The 14,266-nt window shown below is 40.7% G+C and overlaps 1 protein-coding gene and 1 long non-coding RNA gene across 4 annotated transcripts; one reads left to right on the top strand and one right to left on the bottom strand.

Moving 5' to 3' along the window:
- Positions 1,488 to 2,604, bottom strand: LOC110436888. The gene is made up of 3 exons (XR_002454769.1): positions 2,503 to 2,604; positions 1,657 to 1,768; positions 1,488 to 1,577 (listed from the first exon to the last, which is right to left on the bottom strand). It is a non-coding gene; the product is annotated as an uncharacterized LOC110436888 (long non-coding RNA).
- LOC110437074 (putative disease resistance protein RGA1) lies at positions 7,015 to 14,159 on the top strand. 3 transcript variants are annotated; one of them, XM_021465227.1, is made up of 5 exons: positions 7,015 to 7,988; positions 8,669 to 8,716; positions 8,830 to 12,723; positions 13,436 to 13,554; positions 13,660 to 14,159. In XM_021465227.1, exons 3-4 carry the CDS (start codon positions 8,901 to 8,903, stop codon positions 13,510 to 13,512), a joined length of 3,900 nt encoding a protein of 1,299 aa, XP_021320902.1. In that variant the 5' UTR covers positions 7,015 to 7,988; positions 8,669 to 8,716; positions 8,830 to 8,900; the 3' UTR covers positions 13,513 to 13,554; positions 13,660 to 14,159. The 3 variants fall into 3 exon arrangements, with proteins under 3 accessions (XP_021320902.1, XP_021320900.1, XP_021320901.1); XM_021465225.1 differs by having other exon boundaries at positions 8,669 to 12,723; XM_021465226.1 differs by having other exon boundaries at positions 7,017 to 7,988; positions 8,669 to 12,723; positions 13,454 to 13,554.

Genomic DNA, 14,266 nt, shown 5'->3' with positions numbered 1-14,266 from the left:
ATTAAAGGTAAGGAAAAAGATGTGCACATTTTTTCATCCAACACATACCTTGCAGATTGGTAGCTGTGTGCATCTTCACAGCACAGGAGTTGTTGCACAGTGGTAGCCATGGAATTCTGGAAGAAAAAACCAAATGAACAACAAGCATCCACATCAGCATAAAGTGCATCTCCAGATTTTTTTGCAGGTCAATGGGGGAAGGCCGGAAGGCGCTCCCCACCTGATTTTTATATATATATTGGCCTCAACCGGTCTCTTATGGATAGTTACAAAAATTTTGCTCTTTACATCATCAAAAGGGAGGTGATATTGAACCCATAATGAGATATGAAGGCGCTAATGTTATCTTGCCCTATCAAAAATTTGACACCACTTTGTGCTCACGTGTTTCAATTTTTTTTTCTTGAATCTGAACCGCCATTGCTCCGCCGCTGCTCTGCAAGTTCCGAAGACTTGTGCAATGTTGTTCCAAAAGACAGGTGTTTCTGGCTTTCCATAGTTTTCACCAGGACAGGGCGATGAAGGCAGAGAACTTTCCTTCCAGAGATCTCCAGATTTCAGTTTAAGAGGAGAGGCGCTGACCTTATATTCTCATTGGACCTGCACAATAAAAGGAAACAATAAATTCATTTGAACTATATACAACAACAACATATGTATGGGCACGAACCTGATCTTATAACTGAACGCGCATGTTGTGGCATACTTCACCCAACAACAAAAATGCAGGGCAACAAAAGAAAGTAGCAACATAGGCTGGGGGCAAATGTTAATAACAACACAATAAAATATGTTTCCTGCTTAGAAAAAACATGGTAGCTTCAACTTAAGAGAATAGTGTAGTATCACTGAAGATGAAGAAAAATCAAGAGGCACCATGGCTATATTTTTGTAGCCTATAATATCCTTGAGACCTGTACCTAACAGCCTATAGCTTTAGATATCTTTGGTAAACTCAGAGAGCTTTAGATGCAGGAGTAAACCTCATGCGCAGTTTGCATGGAGACTAAAATGCAAAGATCTGAACTGTACTGGAAATAACATGGCCCATTGTATGTACACCAATCCAATGAAAAAATTGACGAATCATTTCGGAGCTTTTTAAGAAAAAAAGAGCACGTAACATTCTATATAAAATATTGTCAGTTACATATGACACTACGCTACGGAGTGTGGACTTCAGGACATCACAAAATGACACATAAGGTTTAAAGATATGCGCATGAGATTCAACTAAACTGAACCAGCTCTAGAGTCACAGCGAAAAAAATATGCAATATACTGCATAAACAAGGAGTGGTCACAAAAAGCGATATTAAAAATAAAAATGTCACCTCAGAAATTGGCTGAGCTCGTGGTCTGAGAACCCAAACCTGCAATGGGACAACAACCCAAACCTGTAATGGAACAACACATAGTTAAGGCCAGTACACACAATAACAAAAAACAAATTTCATATCTATCTAAGGAGTTACCTAGCTGCAGTAGTTGAACCTTAAAGTTCAAAAATAATGGCATACTCATCCCTTGCAACGAAATTCAAAATCATATTCGTAACAGACACATAAGGTACGTACCTAGTTGTAAAGAATCAAAGAATGATTAAAGAAAGAGCAGAAATGAGAACAATTAAAGAAAGAGCACACATCAGAATACCTTAATACTGAATCACAATAATTTTTGCAAATAGCAATGTGGCGTGGGAAACAAAACTGGATTGTTGGCCAGGAATAGTATGTCATCATTGCACATGCCACTTAACTTGCTCCTACATTGGAAAATTAGCATAGGTATTTACATCACTACAGATGCAACTTTCATTACGTACAGATGCCTCAAAAGCTAGAAAAAAGAATGCTCAGAAATTACTACATCCAAATCAATTGGCTCTAACACATGTATTGCAAAAAAACTACCACATCCAAATAAATCACAGCTCCAAACATGTATCCACAAAACAATGTCAGGGAGCTCTTCTCTTTACTGAAAAGAGCAACTTATACCAGAAGTTCAAAAACATTTGTAATTTGCTGTCCCAAGAAGATACAAAATTTACAATTGGTACTCAGTTTAAATAATCTGGGATCTGTAAAATTATTTTTTAGACAAACTGGACTGCAAGAGGGGGCCCAAATCATCTTAGAACTCTAGAATACCTCTTTGATCACTTCCATGTTTCAAAAAATTAGGAGGGCCTCCACCATCGTGAAGGGGGTAAGGATGGGTTTGAAGTCCCACCTTCCCCACTGCTAGATCCATGCCTGTTTGTCAGTACACATACCGACAATGTGACAGCCAAGATAGAAAAATGTGGAGGCTGATGCTAACTTGTACAAGGCATCTAAGATACTTGTATTACCATGGCCAAATAATTCTTTTACTTGTTTAGCATTTCTAGGTGTTAAATGGAGGCAGGAGGGTACTCTTGTAGCATGTAAGCCTAACCAAGAGAGCAATGATAAATCATTAGAGCTTTGTTTATATGACAGCAAGAATAAATACCTTTAAGCAGAAATTATATTCATACGAAGGACTGACTGTAGAGTAGAATTTTAAAAAATCCCTTCATGAGAACCTTTGATTTCTCCATGACCTTCACTACCTCAACAACATAGGAGGCGGGCTATTGAAGCAACTGCAACTCTTCCCTGAGCATTGTAACTGGGAAACCAAAATTGCAAGGGCAAATTTAAAGTATGGTAATCAGGAAAAAATACATGTAAGAGGATGTGTTGCTCCTGAAACAGAGATAGCAAGAACTTAATAATCGATTTAGCAAAACAAATAACAATAATATTGATAGAAACTGATTGATGTAGCAAATCAGAAGGCAATATCTTTGTACAACTCACCTTTAATTCCACAATGGATCGGTCATGTTCTTGTTCCTTCAACCTGATGTCCACCTCTCTGATGTGAGAAAAGAAAAAAAAGATAAGTCTGAGCACGTTTTTAAGTGTCATTGGTAACTTGTAAACTGTTATTTGTTTGAGAAATGCATTCTCAGATTCAGATTATTGTCATTATTTGGCTGTCTAGGTTTGCATTCTAAGGCCACAATCCAGATAATCAAGTCTCCTAATTAATAAGGAGTAAAACATAATTATTGATGCCCCTAACATGCAAACAACAGTAGTTACCTTTGCTCGTACCTTTTAGTGTGCAATACAAATGTCTTCTTCCTCTTTTAGTTTTGCAGAGAGTTAACACTGCTCATAAGGCATATCTAAAACTATCTTTGCATGTCTAATTAGGACACTAAAAAGAAGCAACGCAAGAAATGGAAACAATGTATATATGATAATTTTCTGAAGTGGAGACAGACTACTAAATCTTCAGCAGATAACATGAATGTAATAATTTATAATCACTATAGAAGGATATCAGGTCTGCACACAATAGAACAGCAAGATGGGCACCGGACGAGCTTCCTTGCTACAGCGAAGAGGGGAGGGGGGCCAAGATCCCCACAGTAACGAGAGGGAGTTTAGGGAAGGGGAGGGAGAAGGAGACAGAGAGCATTCCGGAGTTTAGGGTTTGGCCAGCATGATAGCTAGGGTTTCGACCACTGGAGGAGCGCAGCCATCCCTGTAGGAGGAGGCATCGAGGAGGCCGCACGGAAGATTGGGGAGAGGGAGGGGGTCATCGGGCCTCACCTGTGCCGTCGCGCCGCCTGCAGGCCGCGCCGTTGCCTGCTGCCATGCTGCCACACGGGAGGGAAGGGGAGGGAGGAGGAGGAGGAGGAGGAGGAGGAGGAGGAGGAAGAAGAGGAAGAGGAGGAGGGGGTGGCCGCGTCGCGCCGCTCGCGGCCGTTGCCGTCGTGGTCGCCCCCAGTGGCGGCGTCGTGGTCGTCGCCCCTAGTCTTTTTTTTTTTTTTTTTTTTTTTTTTTTTTTTTTTGCCAACGCGAGTGGGGCGGCTGCTTATATTTGGAGCTGGCCTTGCTGAGGTGGACCAATGAGAGAAGACAAAGATGACGTGGCGCGGAGCTGGACCAATCAAAAGATTTGGGGCGACGTGTACCCCTTCCCTGCGCGAGGAGTGCCTCCGGTTTGTTAGGGTAAAAATCCCAAGTACAGTATTCGGCGCCCACACCACACGGCCGCGGCCACACCCAGTCCACCCATGCACAGCGTGCATGTGAGCTCTGCGCCACGTATCGGTGATGAAAGTACACATGTACCCGTATGCATGCTTTGAATAATGTAAAGCCTTGTTTAGTTCTGAAAAAAAATTCGAATTTCGGCACTGTAGTATTTTCGTTTTTATTTGACAAATATTATTCAACTATAGACTAACTAGATTCAAAAGATTCATCTCGTGATTTACAAGCAAATTGTGCAATTAGTTTTTGTTTTCGTCTATATCTAATACTTCATGCATGTGCTCTAAGATTTGATGTGACGGGGAATCTTTAAAAAGTTTTTGTTTTTCGGGATGAACTAAACAAGGGCCTTGTTTAGTTCTAAAAAAAATTGGATTTCGCTACTGTAACACTCTCGTTTGTTTGTGGTAAATATTATCCAATCATGGACTAACTAGGCTCAAAAGATTCATCTCGTGATTTACAGGTAAACTGTACAATTAGCTTTTGTTTTCGTCCATATTTAATGCTCTATGCATGTGCCAAAAGATTTGATGTGACGGAGAATCTTGAAAAAATTTTGAATTTCAGGCTGAACTAAACAAGGCCAAGGCCTAATATACATTGGACTTATTCCATTCCATTCTAAACAACGAGTCATTTCAAAAAAAAATGAGAATTAAATTATCTTAAATTTGACTAGATTCTTCATTAATTTTCTTTTTATATATCTATTTAATGTCATAAAATTTTATAATTCTCTCTACAATTTTAATCAAACTTAAGATGCTTTAACTAAATTTATATATATCTATTTAATGTCATAAATTTGAATGGTGTAATGTATTAGACTTAACCCCTTCATCCTAAATTACAAGTCATTTTAAGAATCTTTGAAGTTAATGCATCTCAAATTTGACTAAACTTATAAGATAATAAAAACTACTATATTATTAGACTCTTCATCATTTTTTTTATAGTATACCTATTTGATATCATAAATTTTTATAATTTTTGTCAAACTTAAGATACTTTGATCCTCCAAGATTTTTGCAATGACTTATATTTGAAATGAGCAGAGTATTTGTTTGGCATAATTGGGATTTTGGCATAACCCAGACTCGATCTGCCTCCTTTGGAAATTAGGATGCGAATATTTTTTAATTCTAATAACAATACGGTGTACCATATGTCGGTGATAACGCTACCATCTAGTCACCTCAATCAATCTTCTTTCTTTCTTTCTTGTATCAAGTTGCTTTTGTCATACAAGATTATATACATAGTCGTATCACCAAAGATGTACGGGTCCTTGGCTGATTGGGTCAACGTACATTAGCGTCATGTCATAGTGTATCATCCAATAATATCATCTGATCTTGAATCGATTTATTAACGGATAGCTCCTCTGTTTCAAACAATAAGTCTTTTTGATTTTTTTTAGTTCATCTATTTTGCAAGATATGTTATTATATCTAGATATGCATAACAAAATAAATGTATTGAAAAAGTTAAAAATGACTTATAATTTTGTATGAAGGGAGTAACATATACTACCCCATCCCATTAAAAGTGTTATTTTTGACTTTTAGATTTCTCGTTTGATCGTTCATTTTATTTATTTTTTTATGCAAATAGTAAAATAAATAAATCATTGTTAAAGTATTTTTAGTGACAAAACAAAATATAATAAAATAAATAATATTTATATAACTTTTTTTGAATAAGACAGACAGTCAAACAAGAAGTCTAAAACTCAAAAAACGATATTTTTAATGGAATAGAGGGAGTAGATGTGGTGATCTCTTACATTTACAATTCTTTAGTTTGTACATGGAACAAAGAAACCTTATGAGTTGCATAATATTGTTAGAATTATCTTTTAGTTCTAAATTTTAGCTTATGATCTTGATGATTCATGGAACAATGACTCTTTTTTTACTAACATGTCTTTCTCTTCTCCTCAAAATAAAAAAATTATGAGCTATCACATAACATGTTATATAAATATATGACACAACAATATACCTAAAATTAACTTTGCATTGGCCTCTCCAATTATAGATCTCCAACAAAATCTACATGTTAGCCACATTAAAAAAGATAAATTCTACACTTCGCTACATTTCTACACTTCTATCTAAATTCTAAAACACCCTTCAAAACTTATGCATTTATTTATCAAGTCGGGCTTAAAGTCTTCAGGTTAAGGTTGTACTATCGTCCAATCCTGAATTCTGATTTAGGCCTTGTTTAGTTTCCAAAAAATTTTATAAAATTTTTCAGATTTCCCATCACATCGAATCTTGTGGCATATGCATGGAGCATTAAATATAGATAAAAAATAATTAATTACATAGTCTAGCTGTAATTTGCGAGACGAATTTTTTAAATCTAATTAATCTATAATTAAATAATATTTGTCAAATACAAATGAAAGTACTGCCGTGTCGATTTGGCCAAAATTTTTAAACTAAACAACGCCTCAGTTCTTCACACCCAAAAAAATTACCGGTACACTCACGACTAGGGTAGTCCTCTGAAACTGAAAGCGATAGAGTCAGAGGTGCATCTGTCCAGGACGCCAAGGCACAAGAGGCGCAATTGGCATGAAGGGCAGGTGTAACAGAACACCTGCTGCCGGCCAGCCCTGCCTGCTCCATGATTGAGCATCTTCAGTTGCGATCCGCACCAAGCATGGCTATAAATTGCCCGGTCACACTCCTGCTGAAAGCAACAGCTTCTCTCCCAACCGTGGATAGTTACTAGTCATCTCTTTGTTGGTTTTCATGAGGCTCTCTCAGATCAGGCACTGAAAGTGAGAGTTGGAGAAATACAAACTGGTGGACAAGCATGGCCAAACACTCATGGTCACTGAAGTGAGCCTGCTTGTTTTTCTCCAATGTCTCACCTTCAGACACAGTGCTTGATGTCTATGCGCACTACAAATTGTAGTCTAGCGGGTTGCATTGGCAGCAAGAGCGAGTATGTGTGTCTTTAGATGCCATCGCGAAATGTGAAAAAATTTGCAAAATATTTTGGAAATTAAACAAGCCCATGCCATCGCGAGAGGCACGCCCACGCTCCTGTGTCTTGTCTAGGTCACAGTGGGCCTGAGCCTCCGTAGTTCCGTGCTCCTCCAGTGTCCTTGCTCACCCGCGCCACGCCCAGAGGGGGGTCTTATCTAGGGCCTCGATTCGACTCGGGAAAAGCACATGGAGATAGAGTGGCTAATAAGGATAACTAAAACAGGTGTGATCATGCATAATCAGAAGCTAACTAAAATTGCAACAAGTGTTTTTTTTATACTTCCAATCTGTAATATTTGTAGATCGAGCTCATCATCTTGAAGTGGCAACAGGTGTTCATATTCTATCCATGAGGCACCAATGTTAATTTCATCTAGTTCAAACAGAAATAGCGCTCTGATTTAGATGCAAACTGAAAGCACATCCTACATCTATCCAGCGTCCTACTAGCACTTGTATCGCGAACTAGTAAAATTACAAACTGAAAGCACTTGTATGATACGTATCTCAGTACAAAATCCACCCAAGCAGGAGATGAAGAACAATGCTGCAAAAGTGATAATGAGGGTTCAGGCTCCTCTAATATTTCAGCTTGAATTGACCCATTAATTTGCGAAAGTATATAGCATAGGTTTAAGTGCAAAATAGGCCCAATGGGCTATGTCCACTGTCCACCACACGGCCCGCGACCTCGTCCGCGACTCCTCGAGTCTTTCTCCTGCACTGGCGTCTGGACTCTGTCTCCCACCTCAGATCCGGCCGCTCGCCGCCGGTGAAGGCAAGACTCGAAGTTCTCCGTTGGGCACGGCGCCGTCCTCTGCTGGCTTTACCTCCCAGCCAACGAGGCCCCAGCTGTGAGAAAGGGACGACAGGTAAGGTAAGCGGCCGTCTTCCTCTCCAGCATATCCACTATCACTGCAAGTGCAGTGCTATATCCGTGCTGCATTCGCCAAGGCCGTCGTCGTCGTCGTCGTCGTTCTTCGTTGCCTTGTGCGCTTCATCTGGTTGCATCGCCCCAATTTGTGCTGTAACGAGACACACCATTAGAAAATATATAGACATATACTAGTAGGTAGTAGGTGACAGCGGTTTCAGTTCATGGCCTTGTTTAGGCCTTGTTCAGTTCTAAAAAATTTTGCAAAATTTGCAGATTCTGCATGCATGGAGTATTAAATATAGACGAAAATAAAAACTAATTGCACAGTTTGGTCGGAATTGACGAGACGAATCTTTTGAGCCTAGTTAGTTCATGATTGGACAATATTTATCAAATACAAACGAAAAATTTTGGAACTAAACAAGGCCTTAGTTCCTCTCCAAAACCTAAAATTTTTCAAAATTTCTTGTCACATCGAATATTTGGACACATGCATGAAGCATTAAATATAGACGAAAATAAAAACTAATTACATAGTTTGCCTGTAATTTGCAAGACGAATCTTTTAAGCCTAGTTTGTCTATAATTGAACAATATTTGTCACGTACAAACAAAAATGCTACAATACCCATTTCCCAAAAAGTTTTGGAACTAAACAAGGCCCATGTCAAAAATTTCAGGGCTGTTCAGCAAGATACTGTAGCGAGTAAAAAAGAACTGCACCTCCGGTTAGACGAACGTGCCCCGCACCTTCTTGTTTTCTTTAGTGATGGATGCTTCTCACCTACTGACACTTGAATTTTTCGTATTTTTCATTGCTCTAATTCCATGACAACGACAGGAAGGACCCAAATCGTCGTTGCTATACTTTTCGTGTTTCATTGGCGGCTATCCTCACTTAGTACCACGACAATGAAAGGAAGGGCAATAAGATTCCATCCATATCCGCTTTGCCCAATTCCACTCATTCGTTCATCCACATCCACTTTGGCCACTTCCCCTGCTACAGTGCGCTTCTTTCTGAGGAACGCGTTCCTGAGAGCTGCAAGTGCAGCAATGGCTGAATTGGTAACCAGTATGGTTATCGGGCCGCTGGTCTCCATGGTGAAGGACAAGGTGTCCAGCTACCTTCTTGATGAGTACAAGGTGATGGAAGGTATGGAGGAGCAGCGCGAGATCTTGGAGCGCCAGCTGCCAGCCATACTACAAATCATCGATGATGCAGAGGAGAAGGGTGCACAGCCAGGAGTAGGTGCCTGGCTCAAAGCACTCAAGAAGGCATCCTATGAAGCAAACGATGTCTTCGATGAGTTCAAGTACGAGGCACTTGCTCGAGAAGCCAGGAAGAGGGGGCACCGCAATACGCATGGCATGGATGTTGTAAGCCTCCTCCCTGCTTGTAATTCCATTATGTTCCGCCGCAGGATGGGCAAGAAGTTGCAGAAGATTGTGCAAGACATAGAGGTCCTGGTAACGAAGATGAATGACTTCGGTTTCAGCCACAGGCCACAAAAAATATCAGAGATGCCATTGCGGCAAATGGATCACGTCATGATTGACTCCGAAAAAGATATTGTTAGCAGATCCAGAACTCAAGAGAAGAAGAAGATTATGAAGATATTACTTGACCATGCTAACAATGATGATCTTCTTGTTCTTCCTATTGTTGGATTGGGTGGACTAGGCAAGACCACCTTTGTGCAGCTAGTTTACAGTGACCCTGAAATAGAGAAGCATTTTCAATTCTTGAAGTGGTATTGTGTGTCAGATGATTTTGACGTGGGTAATATTGCAAGAAGCATCTGCAATAGCACAAAAAAAGATAGTGAAAAGGTACTGCAAGATCTCCAGAAAGAACTAAGCGGAAAGCGGTGCCTCCTCGTTTTGGATGATATATGGAATCAGGATGTCAACAAGTGGGAAAAGCTGAAAACCTGCCTTCAGCATGCTGGCACAGGTAGTGCAATACTGACCACTACACGTGATGCGAAAATAGCTCAAATTATGTCTGGAAAGTCTGGAAAGATCCATAATTTGGAAAATCTAGATGACGTACATCTAAAGGAAATACTTGAGAGAAGAGCATTCATTCTGCAGAAGCCAGAATTTGCTAGGCTGGACGACATTGTTAATGAAATCGTTAAGAGATGTGCTGGCTCTCCTTTAGCTGCCAAAGCCATAGGTTCCATGCTGAGGACCAAGACTAGCAAAGAGGAATGGATGGTTGTATCAAAGAAAAGCAGCATTTGCAATGAGGAGACTGGAATTCTACCCATACTCAAGCTCAGCTTTGACAACTTACCATTTCACATGAAGCAGTGCTTTGCATTTTGTGCTGTGTTCCCAAAAGATTATGAGATTAATGTGGACAATTTGATCCAGCTGTGGATGGCTAATGACTATGTACCGGTTGAGGAGGATGTCCCTCTTGAAACAACCGGAAGACATATTTTCAACGAGCTAGCTTGGAGGTCATTTTTTCAGGATGCGTTGGAGGATCAAAACTGGAGTCATTTTCGTAGTATTAAGACGTGCAAGATACATGATCTTATGCATGACATTGCCCTATCTGTTTTAGGTGAAGAATGTGCAACAATCACCAATAGGTTCGATCAGAAGAAGTTATTATCAAAGCACTGTCGGCACTTGTTCTCGTCGTATGATGAGACCGCTGCTCATCTGATTGCTTTTCTGAAGAAACAAGCTCCAACTCTCCAGACATTATTGTTGCCTCTATATGCAGACTGGACGTCACATATGCCAAAGTACAATTCTCTGCGAGCAATAAGATATCCTAGGAGGTCAGAATTTAAAATCAGATCAAGGAAGTTGCAACACCTAAGGTACCTTGATCTCTCAGGAAATTGGCGGATCAAACAACTTCCTGAAGAAATAAGCATCATGTATAATCTACAGACCCTGAATGTTTCCGGCTGTAAGAAGCTTTGTCGACTTCCAAGGGATATGAAGTATATGGCAAGCCTCCGGCACCTATATACTGAGGGATGCACATCATTGAAGTGCATGCCTTCAAACCTTGGAGAACTCACTTCTCTGTGTATTCTCACATATTTCGTGGCTGGTGCTAGTTCTGGCTGCAGTACTATTGGAGAATTGCAAAACCTGGACCTTGGTGACAAACTGATGCTAAGCTATCTGGAAAATGTAACAGAGGCACAAGCAAGAGCTGCTACTCTTGGAAATAAAGAGAAACTCAGGCATTTATCTCTTGAATGGAGTAGTGAATGCCACGAGGAACCAGTATCAGATTGTCATAAGAAGGTATTAGATGCCCTTAAACCTCATGAAGGGTTGGAGACACTAAGGATACAGGGTTACAAAAGCACTTCTTTACCAACATGGATGAAAGATCTTAGTTTCCTGCAGAAGCATTTGACGGAGCTCCGTCTAGTTGGCTTTACAGTGTGTGAGGAATTTCCTCAATTTAGCCATTTTGAAGCTCTTCAGATTCTTCGTTTAGAAGGACTGGAGAAATTAGAAAGCCTTTGTAGCAACGAGGCATCCTTGACATTTCCAAAACTTAAAAAACTAAAGTTACTTAGTCTGAAGAACATGGAAAGATGGGTGGCAGCTGAAGGGAGAGAGGGAGAAGTGGCGTTTCCTCAGCTTCAAAAACTTGTTATTCAGGACTGTCCAAAGCTGGTTACTCTACCTGAAACCCCAAATCTCAAGGATGTAGTTCTTGATGAAGGCAAAGCACAGCTATTGCTGCTAATAGCTAGATGTGGATACATGTCTTTGCTGTCAACACTAGAACTGCATGTTCGTGATAAAGAAGCAGCACTTGAGCTAGACAGTGAGAACGTGGAGTCACATCTATTAGAATTGACGTTAAATGGGTGCGACTTTTTCTTCCTCCCAAGTCCAAGGCAGCCTACATTTATGATCTGGAGATGGTTCGGAAAACTTGTTTCTTTGGATATTACTGGATGTGATGCGCTCATCTACTGGCCTGAGGTTGTATTCCAAAGCTTGGTATCCTTGAAACGTTTATACGTTTCTAAGTGCCATAATCTAGTGGGGCCCACACAGGTAAAATGTGAGCCAGCACCAACAACCAGTCAGGTCCTGCCACGCCTAAACGCTTTATCTGTAAAAGATTGCCAAAACCTGACAGAGCTCTTTGTTCTTCCCCCGTCTATCACTAGCCTCCAAATTTGGTCTTGTGAGAAATTGGAGTTCACATGGGAGGATACAAAATCGAAGAGTGTACGTGTGGAGCAGCTTGGCACGAGTACGTCGATGGAAAACTGTGCATCCACCAGTGTGCCAAAGCAACCGGCAACGCCAGCACAAACAAACCATCCTCTGCCTTGCCTGGAATATATATTCATAGTTGACCTGGATAGCCTGGTAACACTCCCAAATCTACCACCGGCCCTCAAGGCGTTAAGTATCTTATCATGTGAGAAGCTTTGTTTTGTGTCAGGGCAGCTGGATGTGCTTGAGCATTTGGACATTTCTGGCTGCAATAAGTTGCAGTCACTGAATTCCCTGGGAAACCTGCCATCATTACAAAGCCTCACTCTTGACGGGTGTAAAAGTTTGATCTCCGTACCAGGTGCTGTTGGAAGTTATTCAGCTCTGCAGAGACTTACCATCAAATATTGCCCAGCCATAGATACGAAATCCCTTTACAAACAACACAAGCAGCGCCTTGACAACCTTGAAGAAAGGGACTTGTCACATGCTCATTCAAGCGATCCCCTTAAAGGTACATTCCTAGCCATTGTTCTTTATATACACCCTACCTTTTCTCTACCCCCTCCCCTGTTTTTAGGTACATTTGATCATTTAAAGTTCAGTCAGCCGATTTCAAGTTCTAGGCTGGTCTTATTTCCTCACATTCATGTGCGTCGTATTTTTGGGTTGGCTAAGAATAATGAAAGAGTGTGTGGTTGGGAGGGGCTATGTAGCATCTCTGTTGAGAGGCATGCCACTTCAAAACTATGTTCTACCCGTTGATAGAGGTAGAAGATTATTCTAAATTGTCTATTTCCTAGCCAATCAGTCAACAAATTTGTGTACCTCCCTTGCCTCCTCCATTTCAGCCTTAGAACAAGCGCACCTCAGTGTCTTCAATTATGGAGATTAGACAATCCGGCACCACATTGAGTCCTCTAGTAAAATAATAAAAAAATTGCCACAGGGGGAGCTCGGTTTGCCACACATTTGGGGAGGGGGGGGGGATGGGAATAACATGTGGTCTTGGTCTTGGTCTTGACCATACCTCCAAGGAGTAAAAAAATGGGTAAAATAGGCTTCATCCCCATAACTAGCTACACCCAGTAACTCACAACTTTATTTCTCTATTTTAGATGCAGGGTGAGTGAGCCCAGTTTTGTTTGAATGTTCACCCTCCAACCCTCCTTTTAAGATACACAACTCTATTACAAAAGTTTGGTATATGTTTGTCTTCGATGCAGAAACTAGTTTACATTCAGGGCCTAAACTGATGAACCCAAGAACCTGGAAGTATGCTATTCCTCAACGTTGGCGTTAATGGTACTGGAGTCCCAAATACATATTGTACATGTTACAAAAGGTATAATTAAACAATGCAACATGTATCCATCAAGTTGGGTTAGCTACAAAGCGTCTGTATTGGGCTTGTGCTTGTTGCTGATCGTGTGTGGTGGTTCCCTTCCAGGAATGATCCCAGGTGCCATCAATGAAATCATTGTCTGTTACTTATTGATGCAAGATTCCAGGAATGAGCATGGCGTTTTAGACCTTTTAGATGCAAGATCCGACAAATTGAAGCTACTTGGAAACCCTTAGCTGTCGAGAAGCATACCCCAAGTTTCACAGTCGTTGAAGGTTAATCTGATCGCACACACACGCACGTTTATAAGCACGTAGACATATGCTCATTTTCTGCTCTTTTCATGCCTTTTTATGCTCACGTAGACATTATGGCGAGCAGAATGCGCACGAGGTTGTGGACTCATACTATACTTTGTATTAGTGCTCATTGTTTCATTAGTTAAGACTTATTAAGGGTACACATTGTTGCATTGTTGTAAGGATATCTGGTTGTAACTTTGTTGTGAGTTATGATTTCAAAGCTTGTGCGGCTATTGCCTATTGGCATGAAACCTGTCTTGTGAAAGAAACTGAAAGCATAAGGCACATTGCCGTGACCCTGTACATCATCAAGCTCTTTTGCCCTTATATGGGCCAATTTTGCTGGGTGGATAACGCCTGGCCCATGAGCCCAGGCTGCCCACCCCAAATCCAACAGACTCGTCGCCGGT

Source organism: Sorghum bicolor, chromosome 7 (genome assembly GCF_000003195.3).
Source record: "Sorghum bicolor cultivar BTx623 chromosome 7, Sorghum_bicolor_NCBIv3, whole genome shotgun sequence".
In the NCBI taxonomy this organism is placed as follows: Eukaryota; Viridiplantae; Streptophyta; class Magnoliopsida; order Poales; family Poaceae; genus Sorghum; species Sorghum bicolor.
This window is presented reverse-complemented; position numbering and strand designations above follow the sequence as displayed.